Below are 19,955 nucleotides of genomic sequence, written 5' to 3' on the forward strand. Positions count from 1 at the left end.
TTGGAAGTAGTCTCACAGTATTGAACTATGATTCTCTTCGCCAAGGTACCCAATATACCATGTCTTCTCATTACATCCTCCAGTAGTTTTATATTAATCACCTCTGGACCATGAAGACCTCCCATCGGGTCCACGTGCGGCGCGACAGGAAGTATACGAGGACGAAGAAAGTAATAAGAAGTAGAGGAGTAACGGTATCAAGCAACGAGCTGCAGGCTACAAATGCACTACCGTGACGAGCCCATCTCCCATCACAATCCCATCAGAGACCTTTCTAGAGGGAATTGAAGGTCCGTCCCTGATCTGACCATCGGTCCAACCGAGACTAATCGAGTTTTCACCGCCGATGTTTTGATAGTCATGTCGTCCGGGAATTGGAGTAAGAAGGTGTTTCACAGGATGAGATGCATTATGGTAGTTTCATATCATCAGAAACCTATCTTGGGAAGTCATCCGGGTTTGACCACGTTTACTCGTCGAATGGCTGATGATGGAGGAGTTATTGCCTGGAAAGATTTTGGTTGGCCATGACAGGTTGGGTTAAAATTAGTTCAAGAACTCTGGGACAGTTTTTAAGATGGAAGAAAATAACGCTTTACTGAGACGATTAAATCTCTCAACAAAATCCAACCGGGTTCTTTCTAAATGGGCACTTTGCTTTGACCATGTTGACACAACAATTTAAGTTGATTGAGGAGTTTTCCTGGCTGAAAAGATTTTTGTTGGTCATACTAGTTAGTTAATGGTTGAAAATGGTTTATTAAGTTTGGGAACATTTTTTGAGTGAGTTGCAGGAAAATAATGCACGTCGTGACCATTCAATGTGTCTTCCTAATTCGATCATGGCACTTTCTAGATAGTACGTTGAGTTGAAGGTCAAACATATTTTGAGTTGAAGGTCAAACATATTTTACCAGTGAATGCGGAAAGATGGTAGATGTATGTCTAGGGAAAAGTGTTCGACAGGCTTGACAGTTTCACATGCTTTTACACTACTACAGTGATAAGTCTGGAAATTGCCTTCTTTTTGAGTAAGATGCAGAAAAAGTTATTGCCGCGACGGTTCAATTTTCCATCATAATCCAATCATGGTACTTTCTAAATGGAACACTAAAGGTCGCCTGAATTTCACCACCTCAACTAATGTGAGTAGGCCTATAGACTGTCGTAAAAATGATTTGGTGGTCAAGTTTATTTTAAAAAGTTTGGAAGGTGATGAAGGAATATTTTGTGAGGCTAGAAGTTGAAAAGTTTACTGCCGCGATCATTCCAGTTACCATCAGAATCCATGGTTCATACTGTCTGTTTATAGTTGGTGATAGAAGTCAGGACATCTTGCATACGACGAGATGAAGGAAGAGATATTTTTGGAAAGGGTCTTGTGACGTCTGAGAAAATTTGGGAAGTAGTGAAAATGCATTTATTCATTGTAGCAATTCCTAACACACAGATGATCATTTATGAAGATTTATGGTGTAGATGATTTCAGACTTATTGTAGACGAATTTGAGAGATTGTGGTAGATATTGTTTTTACCAATATGCCTACATTTGTTAAAAAGAGTCCTCAAAAGCCCAAAACATTAGATTGATTGTCGACACGTAAAAACGTGTATTGAGTGCAACCTAGGCATGGCCAAACCATCAGAAACTATCTCCTTCAAGACATGTACATTTTCTTATGGTTAGTGATCTTCCTTCTCTTCGATTGTGCTTGGGCTCGAACCAACTGTGCATAGATAAAATTCCCATTTGCATAGAATCAATAAACATACAATTCGGTTCAACCACTCTATCAAAGTTGCAAACCGAATGTCCCTGGAACGTTAAGAGCCAAGAATAGCTCGGGTTATTGATTGACATGAAATCCTGTAGATTGTCGTCCAGTAAGATATAGCTCTGATGGCACATATATCGACCAGACAGACGGCAGCCATAGCGACTGTCTTGGCTGGTACCGGGCGAGCGAAGACGTGCGTGTCTGGGGAGCGATCGGTTCTCAGGATTCTTTCTTGTTCTTCTATTGATACCTTGCAATACAAAAGGGTTAAAGTATTAGAGATTCAGTGGTGCAGTAAAGGCTCGTTTTAGGATTGATCGGGGATCCTATTCGTCCGGATGAAAGAAAAAAAAACAGTCACCTGGTATTCAATAAATCAACTATTTAGAAGAACTTGGAATTGTGTATTTTGGCGTAACTTACAGTGGTTCTTTCTTAAGTTACCTGTATATTTTTTGAAATATTTGTCCGGATAAAGCAAAGTTCGTATTAATGAGGTCCTGATTTATTGGAGTTTACTAATGTGTGCAGATTGTTGTAAAGTATCTGGTTGAATATGTTGTTACGGTTTAACAACGAGTAGAAGTCCAAGTAAGATTTGAAATGGACATAATACTGCGGGTGGTTTTGTGAGTCTCTGAGCGTTTATAATAGAAAATACAGCCTAAACAAAAAGGAACGATTTATGTATGCGTGCTTTATTAGATCACAAGACGTTTATTTCACCAAATGAGGATTATTGGTTGCATTTTCGTTCCCAGATATAAATGTATAACGGGATGTTATACAAAATATACCAAATTATACCAAATCATTTTACACCCAAGCAAGGTTTAGCAAAGTTTGCAAATTAACGCTGCATATTTGAGTCTCGTAGCCTGAGCGTCGCGATGTAGATTCATTCTGTTGCCAGTCACTGAACTGACTGTTGTCAGTGAGAGAAGGTCTAATGGATCGTCTGTCGGCGACACGATGACTGACGACACAATCCGTGGGAAATATTCCCGTTCCCATCCCATCTTTCCCGCCAGCGCGATTGAAATGAACGGAGCGTATCAAGAGTATTGACTCTCATGTTGTGTTCCTGCAACGCGTTGTTTGTTGAATTTGTGATTTAGCTTTACATTCAGAGGTTTGAATGTGAAGTTGGGTGGTTACAGTGCTCATTAGTAGCCGTTGGTTAGATCTTGGTGAAATCAGTACGGTTTGGTAAATTTAGACGTACCTCTATGATTAATGGTTTAATAGACTACAATTTTGAACAAATGAATCTAGTCCACTTACTTTTCATCCACGGTTTATCAGCACGAGCGAGTTCGAATCAAGGTCCCGAAGTGCATTATCAACTGTCAACCCTTCTACTGATAGGTCCACTCACAGCTTAAGTGCAGTCGGGTAGAGGTGACAGGCTGTTAACCCCAAAGAATGGACCAACTTATAAATTGGTTTGACAATTGATTTTTAAATTGGTTCAACAATACATTTAGAAGTAGGTTTCTGACTAAATAGCCATTGCTTGTACGCGGAATGTGGAGAGCAACTGGTGTAGAGATGAGAGCGTAGGATTTATTCTGAACGCATAGGTTCAAATCATACCAATACCTACTGAACTAAAGTTTGTGTTTACGATAAAAAAAGTAACGGCTACCATTGACTATATAGTCAATGCGGCTACACACAGTATTGTTGCAACTGTTTTTACAAAATAACCGTTGAGGCAGTACCTATTGTCACTCCAGACCATATTCCTTTGTAATCAGTCTCTTTTTTAGCCATATTGGGTAATATATGCAGGCCCTCTCGTTGTAATAAAGCAACAGTTCAAGCTAGGCCTAGTATAACTCTAGACCACATTCCTCTTGTTTATTTCCAGTGATAGAAGTAACTGCTACATATATTGTAAACCCGTTTTTACGAAGTAACAGTTTAGTTGGTACCTAGTATCGCTCCGAACCATGTTCCTCGTGCTAAGGAGTGATCGACTGATCGCCCCACGCCCTTCATGCTCCGACGCTCGTTCCGCTGTTCTGCTACCGTCTGCCGTCGTTCTTGTCTCATTCTTCTTCAGTTTTTACCTTATTGGGTTTCAGGGTTCAGAGAATCTTCTGGAATCGGGACTTTCCTCTCGATGGCGACTATTTGATAGGAACTATTGCGATTGCATGTGGTTGAACGATCATGTGGTTGAATACTTGCAAATTATAGTTTTTATTGACAGAGTATTCAATCATATGTTGGATTTTATGTTAATTTGCTGCTGAAATTCCCATAAATTATACCGGTTCAAGGAAAGAAGAATGTTTCCACCCCGCCTGGCCACCTAGGTTTCAGTTGCCAATTAATATCGCCAGTTCGGATCCTATGAAAATAAACTAAATTTAGTCATATAAGTTTCGAAACATGACCGAGCTGTCCTAGTTCTTACTGAAGAAACACCTAATTTTGGTTAGTGATCAAGGTACACAATGCATTTATCTCTCACACCACACGTAACTTCATATATATTTCATCCATTTAAATACGACTTCGTAGCGTATTCATACCACTATAGTTGTCTAGCTATTTAATATTTTTACATTTACATAATCGTTCATACATTTACACGGTTTATACAGTTTAAGCAAAAATGAAATCAAATTTCTTAATTGCCTTGTTATTTTCCCCAAAATATTAAAAAAGTAAAATTATAACAAGAACATGTTAAATGTAAACAATCATATTTACCCAATATTATTTGTATTTTGGCTAATCTCGAAAACAAATTATTATAGGGTCTATTATTAAGCTAACCATCTAAGATCTTTTACTGGATATTACTAATCTACTAGAGAAAACAATGCATCGAGATCTAAAACATTTCATATGTCGTAAGTTAAACGTGAACAAAAAATATTTATTTCATAACATTGCGTCTACTAAAATAACTGCGTCTACAATCGATCAGTTTGAGGAATCCTTGCGCCAATTCACTAAGGTCGGTAACATTTTCCACTCGATATAAAATATCCCACGCAATACTTAAAAATCCCACTCTATCCCGTGTGTTTTCCTACTAAATCCCGCACAATAATCTCACATAAATTGTGTTTTTCCTCCATTTTTCCCATGAAACATTTTAAGTCTAATAAAAAATACACGCTTGGTTGTAAAAATGAATTATCATAGTACACATTCAAAAGGTGGGCAAAATTGACTTTGACGGTTATTCAGAAGTGACCAAAACTTGCTAACATTCCTTCGCTTGATCCCACCGCGGTAAAATTTATCCCGTATTCGGGATAAAGTCCCGCATGGTTATTGAGGACAGGTGTCGATTTTGCTACCATATGTCGTCGCCCCCGTTGTCATGGTGATTTGTATACAAACCGTTGTTTGCCGCAATATTCGCCTTCACTTAGCTTTTGTCACTGTTGTAAAATGTTCGGTGGAAACGATACTCCAGATAAGCCGCCGTCGAGGAGAAGGTGCGATTTGTTATATTTAGTTGTATAAAATATGTTGCGAATGTGTTGTGTGGTTGGTTTTGTTGAAAGAAAATGGACATTCAATAACCTAAGTGTTTTGTGAGGTTCAGCTGTGTTGTTTATTCGATACGTAACCTATTGCAATCCTATGTGGTTGTGTTAGTTTCAGGGTGGTTCCAGGCTTGTGTGATCTTTACGTTGAAGTTGAACGTTATGTCATATATACTAGTGATATTGTTTGGTTAAGAGTTATGAAAATAATCATTTTAGGGTTATGTCGGTAAAACTAAGCCATTTACGATTCCAAATCCTGGTTGGATGTTATTTTGGGTTGATCTGGTGCCTAGGTGATTACACTATAATTACTGAAGCAATTTCTTATGGTATTTTAGCATACGTTGGAAATATTGTTCAGCTCCGAATTTTATGTAAAGAATCGTTTCAAGCTAAGTATTTTGTAAAACTACCCAATTCGGACTATAAACACGTTTATTTTATTTACAATACATGGTATTATAATGGATGCTGCAACCTTCAATTCTCGACAAGGTTAAGTTACGACTTCTGTGAAAATATTTTAAACATTGTTAAAATACAGGTAGGCATACCAATTTGACTATAACGGGTCAGATTTTCTTCTGGGTCGATGTGGCGCCCTTAATGAACACTGTAATTTGATACTTGGGCAATACCAGCTCGTAACGTTGAATTTTGCTGTAGATTAAGTAATTTGTTTTCAGCACGATTTATATTGTTTGGATTGAGCTAGTGCAATAATGACCAACAGCGTCTTCATATTTTGTTTAAGCGCTCATGAGCAATGATTTATGTCATTTTTGTATGAATCTGTTTAATTGGTCTCTTGGTCCTTGTCTTTAAGATTCAAAAATATCTTTCACTACTTATTTGCTATTTCATGAAAGTTAAAAGTTTGATACCTATCCGTGTAGTTGCGTGATTGGTCATATTATTTAACGAATTGGCGTTTCATTATCGACACGTTAATACAATTATGTCTTATCTATCAAACGTTTAGTCACGCGTTTATTGTGCTTTTGCAACATGCACCAAAATTAGTAATGAATCAATGAGTGGTAGGTGGTAGTCAAAGCCGTTCTCAGATTAGTCCATTTCACCGCACCGTTACCGTATGTGAACATTTTAAAGTTGTAATTACCTGCGGGCCATTTATTACTCTTAAAAAGTGGAAATGATCGTGGGCTAAACACAAACAAAATAATGACCCTGTTATAAATATTTACCTTGTACTAGGTATGAGTGCCACTAATCTCTCATTCTCTGCAATTAAACTACTTATAAAGTACCGACGTTAAAACAAAAGCATAGTCAATCAGTGTAATTTAACACCGGGCGGTGCTTTTTGGCGGGTGTGTGATGACCCGTCAGTCATAACTCCCGCGGGCGCGGGTCAAATCCTCGGGAACTGGTTGTGGTTATGTGGGCGACCTGCAGTGTGTGCTAGTCCGCCCGGCCAACATGGCGTCTAGGTAACTTGGTAGTGATCGTCGATATTGCACGTCGACGATATCATAGTGGCACTAGTTGCAGTGCAATATTATGACTTTCGGCGATAGTGCAGTGCATCAGTGCATGGTTGTAGTGGTGCTTGGTGGTCTTGAGTTTTGACTCGGTTTCACACTGTGTAGGAATTCATAATGAAGTTTTTGTCACTTCTCAGCTTATTGTGTGCTTTTTAGTGTAGTTTTTATGTGGAGATTTGGGGTTTAGTATTCTTGCATTAGGGAAAGAATGTGCTTAATTTTAGGGCTGAAACATTAGTTATTCAAAAATCTGAACACTTTAAAATTGTGTTTGTGTGGTAAAACATGTAGAACTCCAATTACCGAGTTTCAAAATTTGTCTATGATCTATCACACATTTCATTAATATATTGGCTGGTACTGTAATTTTTACTTGATAAACTCATGAAATAAAATGCATGTTCATATTGAGAGTGTTCTAAAATTTTTTTTTCTGATCAAGAACGTATTCAAAAAGATTTGTTCTTCATAAAATGCACTTATTGTACAATTTATTCTTAAAATGACATGTTAATTTTTAATGCTTCCTTAAAATATGCAAGTTAATTTGATCAGAAACAATCATTTCACAAGTGAATTATTTTTTGAATCTTTTATTATTTATAAGAACCTTTTTAGAAAACAATTCAACAATGTTGTTAACAACAGCTTTGGTAGGTCAAAATAACATTGCAATGCCTCATTTATGCTTTAATTAAAGGATTTTTCCCTAAAACATGTTTAAACAATTTGAATGCTCCAAATTTAGCTGTCTCCAGCTTAATTGGAATGGTTGCTCATTACATTCCACCTCCATCTTCCTTGTAAAAACCCAAATAGTTAGCATCAGCCAAAGTTGCTTCTTCTTCTTGCTAGCTTGAAAATTCTTACCTCTATCTTATCCATGCTTCAAGTGGTTGCTGGGCTGAGGGATGTTAACATTGACATTGCATAAAAGTTGCTCTACTTCCAAACTACAGTACTTTCTGCTGAATACTCTTTAATTCTCGATAATTTTGGTATTGTCTTACTATTTTTTGTTAGTTTTTACCACAAAGATTTAGGCATTTAAAAATTGTGAACAATATTGTTAGGTTATTTCTTTGATATTACAATTACCAATATATATTTAATAACCAATTTTCCAAATTAGTGAAAGGTGAATAAAATGTTACAACATAAAACATTTGTTCATTCTGGAGGGATTAGTTTAAAAGTTGGTGTTTCTACAAATCACAAAATTGTAATTAGACATAGATGAATTCATCTTGCGAATTAATTTTTGGTAGCTTATAGCAAAAACTAATCATACAAACCGTTAGACAACTAATTCCTGAAATTGTGCCTGAAATCGAGTCGAGTGTGAAATCAGATAACTTAAAACATCTTTTTAAAAAGCGTATAAACCAAACTAGAAAACGGTTGTTTGTGGGGGTTTAGTAGTGGCTTTGCAAAAAATAACCATAATCTTGGAGCTTGAGGTTGGCTCATCCCTACCAAAGATTGGTGGATGAAGAGTATTTTTTATGGTGTAGAAAGATGAAACCTCCAGGCGGTGAATCACATGATCTATGGGGAGCTTCGTTCAACGGAACTCCTAGTCATCACAGGTTAGGCTTCATGATTTTAACAATGCTACTCTCTACTGGTTTCATTCATTATGTACTTCCTCTTCAACCAGAGGTGCTTTGTGTTGAAGGAACAACACCTCCTCCTCCTTCCTTAGTATGACTTAAAAAAACCGTAAGAGTTTCTCAAGTTTGTTAAAAACGATGCGCCTAGGTCTATAGATTGTATCAAAGTTATAGCTTTAAGTTTAAATGTCTCGGCACCGAGTGGTCAGATTGCACAGGTATCAGTAAGAGGTAATGTTAAGAGTATGATATTGAAAACTTGTTTTGTATTTACCTTTAACTTTTATGTGAAACATCTACATTTACTTAACTGAACTCATATATTTATGATTCTGTTGTTTATAGGCTATCTGAACAGCAGTTGTGTTTTTACTTTTTAATGGGGATCAGTCCAGTCCAATTTGTTGCATATTTTATAGTATCGTGGTCTTGTTATTATTTATTAGTATCTGTTAGGAAGTGTTGTAATTGATAACTCATCAAAAACCAGTAACTAGGTATCAAAAAAGATTTTACTTGAGATCGATCTATTTCAATTTGAAAACTATCCAAACTACCCAAAACTATCCATTCATTAAAACATGTAAAATATATCAATCAACTGATGTATTTTTCTTTTAAAGGGACTCAGACTATTTACATTAAAATACATTTTTCATTGATGAACTACCTACTACATTGAAAAGTAAGTGAAACTGGATATCCTTTTTAAGAGTACAGACAATTTTATAAAATTGTACTTGTATTTGTAAGAAAAATGTAAAGAATGTAAAGCTAATGTCTTACAAAGGAAAAAAGCAAAAGAAGTCTGGCTCAATAAGAAACAAGAAAGAGATAGAGAAAACTACACAAAAATCTCAAGAGAGACAGTAAAGGTACTTCGGAGGAAAAAAAGAGAATGGGTAAACCAAATCTTAGAGAAAGCTGAACAAGACAGGACAGCAAACAACAGTAGAGACTTCTACCGATCAATAAGATTTTTTAGGAAGGGATACAGTCCAATGCCATATGGGATTAAAAACAAATCAGGACAACTGGTGGTGCAGAACAAAGAAGGACTACAAGTATGGCAGGAACATTTTAAAGATCTTTTGAATGTAAGACAGTCTGAACAAGAAGAAGAAGAGGAGGAAGTGTACCAGAATGTAGATCCAATTGTACCATACCCAACAATTCAAGAAGTAAAAACGTCCATCAAGGAATTAAAAAATAATAAACCCCCAGGGGAGGACTCTATCCCATCGGAAGTAATCAAAGCAGGAGGCACAGAACTGGCAAGGGAGATCCACAAACTGATCATTGATATTTGGGACAACGAATTGATTCCGAATGAATGGAAGGAAGCAGTTATCATTCCCATTCACAAGAAAGGAGACAAAAAAGAATGCACCAATTACAGAGGAATTTCCCTCCTTAACTGCACCTATAAAGTATTATCAAAGATTTTACAAAAAAGACTAGAGAAGTATACATCAAATATCATAGGAGACCATCAAGCCGGCTTCACAAGAGGAAGATCAACCACGGATCAAATTTTTATATTGAAAGAGGCAATTGCAAAATATTATGAATTCAACAAATCCTTTCTCTGCCTTTTCATTGACTTCTCCAAAGCATACGACTCGATCACTAGGGGAAAACTCTGGAAAGTAATGGAAAAGTATGGAATACCTAAAAAGTTAATAAATCTATCAAAGTCAACTGTTTCAGGATCTAAATGCAAGGTTAAAGTCAATGGAGAATTCTCAGAGGATTTTGATATAAATACTGGTGTGAGACAAGGAGATGGTTTGTCCCCATTGTTATTCAACCTAGCTCTGGAAGACTCTCTACAAGAATTACAAAAGCTAGAAGCTGGAATTACTATGGGAACCAACATTAATATCCTGGCATTTGCAGATGATGTGGCACTTGTGGCCAAAAACGAAGAAGAACTAAAAGTTATGGTCTCAAAACTCATAAACCACACTAAAAAAGTTGGCTTAAATATCAATGTAGACAAAACCAAGATAATGGAATGTGGAAGAGCTATCCAATTAAATAATAAGAATCATGTAGAAATAGAAGGACACAAATTTTATAAAGTAAACAATTTCTCTTACCTAGGAGTAATGCTGACAGTTAATAATGAGGAAGACTCTGAAATTCAGCAAAGATTAAATGCAGCTCATAAAAGTTTATCGGCATGCCACAAATTGTTGAGTTCTCGCCTACTCTCACAGAAAACTAAAATCCGTATATACAAAACTATAATAAGACCAGTATTACTATATGGCTCAGAGAATTGGGTGATAAGCAAGAGAACTGAGAAACGACTTATAGTGTTCGAAAACAAGATTCTAAGGAAAATCTTTTGACCAACCTTTGAAAACGGAGAATGTAGAGTTAAGCACAACAGGGAGTTGAGAGAGTTGTACAGGGACCCAGATATTGTGGCTGAGGTGAGAAGTAGGAGATTGAGATGGGCAGGCCATGTGTTAAGAAAGGAAGAGGGATCCTTAGTGAGAAACGCCCTAAACAACAATCCCGAGGGTAGAAGACCTCCTGGAAGGCCCAAGTTGAGGTGGAGAGATCAAGTGAGAAGAGATCTGAGAAGAATGGGAAGAAGAGAGGATGAAGCAATGGATCGTGCAGTCTGGAGGCAGTGTGTTGGCGAGGCAAAGTACCTCCTTGGGTACCAAGAGCCACGGCAGTAAGTAAGTATTTGTAAGAAAAAAGATAGTACAGTAGATATATTCACATGCTTCATGATGGTTAAAGGCTAGGTTTATCTCCACCATGTCAGGTATAATAATTGTCCACACAGTATATTATTAGTTAATATTATAGTATATTATAGATCATCAAGTGCCGAACTGGGAACTATCACTCATATGTACAAAGCTCTACAAATCATCTGTTTTGTTTCAGGGTCCTGAAGCCCCCGGGTGGTGGAAGCAGCGACATTTTCGGAACCACTAACGACCCAGAACCACAACAGCGGAAAACAAGAAACCACCTGACCTCCTCAATATTCGGCGGCGAAGAGAGCCAAACACCGGCGAGGAAAGCTGGTAACGATTCATTTTACAATTTGTTTGGTGCAGAACCCCAGAGCCTGAGTAGACCTGGAACAGCAGTCAAGGACAAGTTTAAGAGTAATATTATTATGGAGGACGTTAGTACGGACGCGAAGAAATCTTTGACATTCCCCGATGAGGATAAGACAGAGAACAATGGAGAAACAGTGGATGAAGGAGACGGGGTGAACGGTGTACATAATATGGTGACTGAGGATGTACATAGTAACGGAGTAGAGGAGAAAGAAGGTAAGGGTGTTGAAACGTAGCAAGTCCACTTGAAAAAGAGTTTGTTGTTTTGTCACTGAGTGGTCATTGAGTCTAGCGTTTTTTTAAACAACCATTCATGCTGGTCTATTTCTTAGAGCGCGGGACTTTGATCCCTGAGGTCCCCGAGTTGCTAGCCTCTTTTAACCTTGTGTTTGTTTGTCCACACAGGCCTTGGGGCTGTGTGTGGAAAATTGTCAAGCAAAGCAATGGGTGAGCCGGTGGTGCAGTATAAGGATGATTTAAACTTATACATTTTAGTGGTGTCATCAGGACCCCACGACATAGCTGTTTTGATTTAACAGCCTATTGCCATATCGCACTACCTACCAACCTGCCAATGAATACCATTGCACCTTTTTGTGTAGCCTATTGTTTGACCAAATGACCACATAATCCTGTATTACAAAGCCAATTTTGATAGCTTGACTGTCGACAGTTATTTGATGACCAAATTTGGCTCATTGAGTAAATATTTCAGTTATTAAGAAATTTCACAACCAAATAAAGGTGTTATAGTGCTTAAAAACTTAAATTATTTAAAATTAAATCTGGCTCCTTGTGGACTTGCTATGTTCTTTTTCATTATTTACCACCGCTTTGTACATAATATTATCATGGTGTGCAAATTGCTTTGGATTCATGCACACTAACATATTGCATTTTTATTTTTATCATTCCATCATATGCATTGCTTATCATGCTTTTCAGAAATTGCAATTTAATATGTCACAGTTTAAATTGGAACTACACACCAAATGAGGTTTTTGTACAGTAATAAGCCATCTTACTAAATTTGATCACCTATCAAATTATCAGAGTAGACCATTTCTCTTTTTGGATCTAAAAACTGCATAAAGGTATCAAATTAACTTTTTAATTACAGGGACATGTACCTGCCTAAACAAAGATGTGTTTTGTCTATTTGTTGAATTATTGTAAGGACCTGGATTACTCAATGCTAATAGATTTTCTTGAGGTTATATTAGAAGATAATGTGATTTGGCTAACTAAGTTTTTTTTAAGGAATAAAGTTAGCTAACTTGTTATTCAAGCTAAGCTTTGTTATTCAATTACATTCAATTTATTGTACATTTTTGTACAATCACTGACGACAGTTGATAATCTTATCCTCTTTGCCATTTTCAGGATTGGTAACTTATTTATCTGTTAATTATTGTCAAGGTGAAGGTATATTAATAACAATGCATCTTAACTACTTAATTACTTATTTTGTTTGTGTAGTTCATGCTTTTTATTCTTATAACAGAAACATACTTTTTTTGCTTTTCTTTCACTATGCATGATGAAAAAGTGTTTATTGTATTGATGATTGGATTTCTAAAAGGTATTTAGTATTGCTTGACATTGCAATATATATTTTATACCTGAGGTTTTTTATTGTTACTAAAATGATTATTTTTGCTTTGAATATAAACACTCTTCACACTCTTAAGGGGAGTCGCTACTGAAAAACTACCAATTTTGTAAAAAACTTGATTTTTTTTATTATTTTTTTATCTTGTTCTATGGATTGTAAGGTTTCAGAAAAACATAACATTTGGTATAATATATATTTTTTTAACTGTGAAAAAAATATTTGAAGTGAAGCGCGCACACCTCTTTTGGGGCATCAACTAGGCCTAGTATAAACCAACGTATAAACTTCAACCGCTGTTTTCCGCGACTTTAAAATTTTGTTTTTTTATATATATAAGTTCTTATAACTTTTTAACTATTGCAGCTATATGAATGAAATTTTTACCACACATTGTTTATACTATAAATCAACTTTCTGTGCATGGATATTGTAATTGGGTAAATAAAAGTACATGAAAAACAAATTTTAAAAATTTATAACCTATAAATTTTTCAAAAACTTATTTTTGAAGCCATAACTTATAAACTAATTGAGAAAATAACATGAGTATGCACAGAAAGTATGTGCTTTCCTTGCTCTTTAAAATAAGATATCGAACAATAAAATTGGTTCAGTAGTTAAATAGTTATAAGAGATTTAAAAAACCCCATTTTTCCCCGCCAAAAAACTTAAAAAACTCCAAAAAGTATGTAAAATTTTTTTTTTTTTTACTTTAACAGCAGTAAATCTTTTTCTAAGACTAAATGAACTTAAAAAAGTATATATGATAATTTTTAAAAGGATTTTATTAAAAATCACTAGTTTCAGTAGCGACTCCCCTTAAGTAATTTTTTCAAGGTTTTAATCATCTTAAAATTTAAATTATGCCTACAAAATAATTTCTACTACAAAATTTATAGTTTTCTAAACAATGCCAAAATGCTTTCTGAAATTTTCCATAAACCAGTTTGGTTTTAGCAATTCTTTGTACTACAAATTTTTTTCCCATACAAGCAGCTATTTTATACATCCCCAAATCTTAGTGGAAATTGAATCCCAATCATCAATGCTAAGTTAATCTTGCTTGAAACATTTGCATCCGGTAGTTATATTGTCTGACAACAAACAGAAAGGAATCAGTTAGAATTGATAACGTAGGTACAGATTGAAAACTTAATGTAATCCTTAGGTTTAATGTTTGTGAAAAACACCTTTCAATTCAGCTTTTAAGTCAACAAGTTAACTAACTATTTGATAATCACAAAATACAGTGATGTATGCTTTGGTAATTGTCAAAGTCGAATATGAAAAAAGTATTGTGTACAATGGGGTGAGAAAACCTAGTAGCCTGTTACTGAAAAATATCGGTTGTTTAATGTCTGCACTAATGAGTACTATGACTAAAAAAAACTATCCTGATAATTAGACCAATTTGTAAATTACAATGCAAAAATGTGGTTCGGATTCCACTATAAACTGTAGGTCCCTTAGTTGCCATTGGCTGTATTGATAATTAGTCCTGTCTAAGGAACATGTCGGCCTATAGTCAGTAACAAGAAGACTACAAGATCATGCCACTCAACACTATTCATACTTGAAAATAACTACCTTTTCTATGTTCGCCATTTCAAATTAATATAGTAACGTCAGTGGCGGATCTAGACCAGCCTCAAGGGGGGGGGGGGGCTGAACCAGGGGTGTCTGGGAATCGGGGGTGCCCCCCCCCCAAAAAAATGTGTGTGAACTAAGTCTCCAAAATGGCAGTTTTATACCATTTCTTTGTCCAACGTTAGTGTCACAAATTACTTTACGCAATTTGTATGCACTACTGTATTATATGCAGTCAAAAAATATATGTATTATGTATATGTATGCGTATGCCAGAGGGGGGGCAAACTGGATCCGCCACTGAGTAACATATTCTCTAACCAGGACCAATACTTAAAAGCCTGATAATCCAGGACAGCTAACTGGGACTATTGGATTTGTTTAAAATAAAAAAATTGCTTGTGAAAATTATTGAACAACTCAATACTAAACAATAACAGATTACTGTACCAATAATATCATCTGTATGAAATGAAAAGTGCTACATTAACATGTCGTGACATGTTTGTGTGCGTTAAATATGGCCAGAGCAGCATTTGTGTGCAAGCTGGCTGTCCAAAACATCCAAAGTCTTAGACAAGACGAAACCTATTTATGGTAGTAGCTCTATTAGGGTTAGGAGAATCAATCATTTAGGCAAGGTGAACATGGGAGAAATGACTTTCCATACGTTGTCAGACAGTAAATTGGTTGTGGTGTGAATGGAACATAACTTAGTTGCTTGCTTGGCTTCTAGAGGTGTTGTGTTATGCGTGTAAACAGAAACCCATATAACTGTAACAAGTCTTAGTGTTTGGAGATCATCGTCGGTTACATCAGGTAATATTTTACTGTTACGCTCCTTCTATGTCTATCCAAGGTGTTAACTGTCAAACAGGTACAGTATGTTGTCAGTAACTCTTCTTAACTCTAATTGGATATTGTAGCGAATCTATTTGTAAGATTTTGTGTATTATGTGTTTCTTTAGTTACTTTTTATTTTCTGTTAGTTTAGTAGTACCGGTAGTGTCTCTTTTCTACAGTCTTGATACAATCTTGATCAAAAATGGTGTGTACATTTGAATTATTTTCAAGGTTAAAACAAAACCAATAACTGAAGAGGAGGGATTTTTAATAATTATGGTTTACAAAATAAAGTTTTAGTACTTTCATGTTTGATATGTATTCAAAAATTGCATGAAAGGTTGTAAAATATTCCCATTTATGTGTAGATTTGAATAACTTGTACATATAAATAAGAGGTTAATTTACCTTGATGTCTAATACCTAGTGATGTCTAATACCTCCTCTAAGGAAAAGGATGTAAGATGATCTTTTTGGCAACTATATGGCCCGCCGCACATTGGAGCGAGGCGAGGTGCAGGCTAGGTTCAGGCGAGGCACGGATGATTCTGGTACACATGTTTAAATAGAGCACCGCACATTGAGCAGAAGCTGCGCGCAAGCCTCTGTCAGGCCTCCGCGGCGTTGTAGTTGGAATACAGTTTTCCTAGTAGTTAAAAAATACTCTCCATGGCTTAATCTTTTTTCGTGTATGGTAATCACATTTCCCAAAACAGTTTTTACATTTTTTGGATAGCGAATAGAGTTAAACTAAATTTTAAACTCACAATCAGAACTAACAAAGGTCCAAAAAATCATTCTCCTTCTCGCGACAGAAAGACCAAAGCTAGGAAACGTCTGTCCCACCTCGCTTCACTGTGCGGCGGGCCTATCACCTTCTTTGGATCCTTGTCAAGAATATCTCTCTTCAATTATACTGAGGTCCTAAAAACAATAAGCACATATACACAAACATAATGTAGATTTAGACAAAACATAATCAAATAAATAGTCGACTACTACTGTGGCTACAAGTTCCGCTCGGTTGATTTGTTTACTTTATGTTCAACATACATTAAAGGAAAAATGAGTTTTATTGGGTTAACTGACATCTTGTTAACTCTATTTTAATGTTTTTTATAATGAAAACTTATGAAATCCTCCACTTGTGAAAAAACAACCTATAACAAAACAAAACCAAATAGGAATTTTACCTCTGTTACAAGAATTAATATCTCTTCATTCTTGCTATAGAAATTTTAGTGATGTATTACCCAAATCAATTGCTGTAGATTCAAACTTACAAGTGTGTCGATTTTGTATAGAAAACCACGTGGCGACCACCAATGGTGACAAGGCAGAGCCAGTAGTGAACGGGTCATCGTCTGCTCCAGCTCCAGTAGCCGCCCCCGTTGTCACTCCTGCAGCCCCATCAGCCACCAGCGCCCCGCCCTCTAGACAGCGTGTGCCTCCCGGCGGCTTTTCCTCCGGCCTGTGGTGAATCGCTGTCTTCGCTTTTGAGTTTTCTACTTTTTCTATTGTCAAGTCTTCTTATTTGTAAACATTGTGTTATAATTTATAAAAAATAATTGATGCCTTCAAATCTTGTTCATGTTGTGTTAAGCTAAAGTTTCATGTTTAATCGCAGAATATTTGCAGAATAAATTGATTTGTTGGAATGTGCTTCCTTATTGTCGGCTATACTGGAATATTCTGAGAATTTATCTTGTCTTGTTATGCTTCAATTTTGCTCGATAACGAATGTAAGACTTGTATGTTAAGGGTGGGTTGTTTATAGTACTTATGTATTATTTTTTCTTGACTCGCAAGTTCTGTTCTGCAATAGTAATAAGTATTATTTATGTAAGTGACAGCGGTCCAAGTTAACTAACTGTATCAAACTAAGTTTATTTAGATGTTAGTGACTCAAATACAATCTGTATTATAAGTTGAATGTTCAACAAATGACTTTTTGTACTTTTTATAAACTTATTGGTTTGTAATTTGGTCAAAGTTAATGTTTTCTTTTATATCTGTTTCCATTCAATTATTTTCCAAACCGTTATACTACCTATTATTTAAAACACTGTTTGGTTATTTAATAAAAATTCAATTTCACAGTTAATTTATTTTCCAATTTATTTTCCATGATCCAAAGGTACTAGGGTTTTCTTGAAATATTTAAACAATTTTACTTAAAGAATAGGCATTCAAAAATCAGAACTTAATTTGTTTTTGAATCATTGTTTAAGGACTTTGTTCGAACATAAATTTACTTAAGATCTATTTCATGTGTTTTACAAGCAGTGTTAAATATTCTACAGGGTTGGACAAATGTACGAAGACCACCTCTTTTTCCAATTGGTTGCACCAGAAAAACTCAACTCTGCACTTCTTTCCTTCTTTGTATGGCAAAAAGGAAATCTTTTGGTTGATGTGACAATTTTGCCCAAGCTCCCAACAAAATGATTTTCAGGAGTAGCTTGAAATGTTTAAATGTAAAGCCCCACCGAGTAAACACTCATTTAAAGACCTCTACAAAAGAAAAATATCAGACAAAGTAAAGGTCTCTATCTCAACCCAATCCCACATGGCTATGATATAGGCCTACACTATCAAAATTCACCAAAATTACTTCCATGAGGATTCTCTCAGGCTGAAGGAAATTTAAATTGTGGGGTTACACCAAGACAACTAAAACTCATCGCACTTTCACATGGTATTTAAGTGCACTGAATTCAGGGACCTTTGCGTAAAATCACTACTAATATATAGGTTGTATGTAAAAATAACAATCTAAGGTTTAGGTTATGCCATAGATTAAACATACTCCCGTATGTTTAATCTATGGTTATGCCTTGGTTCTTCTAACCTAACCTAACCTTGGCACCTTCACATGGTATTAAAGTGCACTGAATTCAGGGACCTTTGTGTTAAATCACTACTAATACTATCACTAAGGTTGTATAATAACAATCTAAGGTAAGGTTATGCCTCTTTTCTTCTATTCTAACCTACCCCTTAACAGGATCAGTAAAAATATTACATTTGTCTTAAAATTACTCTTAAACCAACTATTACCAATACCAATCATGTTATAAATTACATGGATTGCTGTGTTAAAATTGTCAGAAGGCCAAATAAACGATGTGTCGTCTGCATATAGAATTGTTTTACAAGGCATAGCATTAGGCAAATCTTTAATATATAATATAAACAATACTGGCCCAAGTACTGACCCCTAAAGTCTTAATAAAACTATTGATTGCCGTACCGGGTTGGGTGGCATTTCAAGTGGCTTTTCATGGTTATTTAGAAGAACAACATTTGGACTGAAGTTGTCAGGGCAGAGCCCTAGGATAATATTAAAATAAAAGATTGACTATCTCCAGTATGATGTGTATGTATATATACTAATACTTCTTCGAAAAGGGCTGGTTGCAAATTGGTGTCAAATCTGCTACAAAATCACACGTTAAGTTTAAAAAAGATTTTACCAGTGTACATTTGTTCCTCTAATGTGGGACCTTTTTACATAAAAAATCCTAAAATTTTTTGTTCGCTCACTCTTAAGCCTGTGGTTATATCGGCTCTATTCATGGGAAAAACAGCTCAATTGGTCAAGCAGTTTTCACGTTATTGACATACTCCAAACATTCATATCTATAATATTAGTTCCTTCCATTTAAGCCATTGACTTATCAGTAGGTAATGCACTAAAATTATTAACCCACTACTCTGTTTCCCAGACATTATTTTTGATACAAATTTGGGGGGAAAATAAAGTCAATAAATTGATAAATTATGCAATTAAAAATAAAATGACCCTATTCGCAAAATACCACAACAATTTAGTATTTAATAGTTCTCATCCACAAACAAATCCCAAAGTACCCATAAACTTTTGACAAAACTACAAGTCACACGCCCATAAACCATATACCGGTACTTCAAAATGTTATGACGAGAAACCTTGCGCAAAACTATCCATTATTTCATAAATTGCCCTTTATGTCGTAATTAAACCTAATGTTAAAAATACCCCAGCTGTACTTATTTGTTTGTTATTCTTTCAATTTGTACCTTATTAAAATCAGGTGTGACTATTTGTTTGGATTACTGTATTTTGTTTTGTTTATTTCGGCTTAACTTAACCAATCAATAGTTTTAACTTATGAAGTCAAACAGGCTGAAGCCCGTGGGTTACAGCTAGTTGTGTATAACAGCTTTTGTTGCTGGTTGTTATAAATTCATACAAAAAGTTAAAAGTGCTCGTGCAGCACCCTGTTGGTGTTATTGAAATATATTGAAACAGGTGTTAAGATTCATTAATTCCTTTTAAAATATGAAAACTTAACATAGAAAACTCCAGAGCCACTGGGGCGGAGCCCGAAAGTCAGATCAGAGTATAACTACTTCGT

At 35.6% G+C, this 19,955-nt stretch overlaps 1 protein-coding gene across 7 annotated transcripts in view; it reads left to right on the forward strand.

Moving 5' to 3' along the window:
* Window positions 1-17,659, forward strand: part of LOC128992109 (jupiter microtubule associated homolog 1-like) — a 48,272-nt gene extending 30,613 nt beyond the window's left edge. For 2 of the 7 annotated variants that reach the window (XM_054415527.1, XM_054415526.1), the window contains exons 2-3: window positions 11,329-11,471; window positions 16,860-17,659. In XM_054415527.1, the coding sequence (XP_054271502.1) occupies window positions 11,329-11,471; window positions 16,860-17,035 (319 nt within the window). In that variant the 3' untranslated portion in view covers window positions 17,036-17,659. The other 5 variants (XM_054415523.1, XM_054415525.1, XM_054415524.1 and 2 more) reach the window with 5 other exon arrangements.
* Window positions 17,660-19,955: the final 2,296 nt, after the last annotated feature.

This window comes from Macrosteles quadrilineatus, unplaced genomic scaffold, assembly GCF_028750875.1.
Source record: "Macrosteles quadrilineatus isolate MER2022 unplaced genomic scaffold, UCM_ALF_1.0 Scaffold_4__1_contigs__length_99947679, whole genome shotgun sequence".
NCBI lineage: Eukaryota > Metazoa > Arthropoda > Insecta > Hemiptera > Cicadellidae > Macrosteles > Macrosteles quadrilineatus.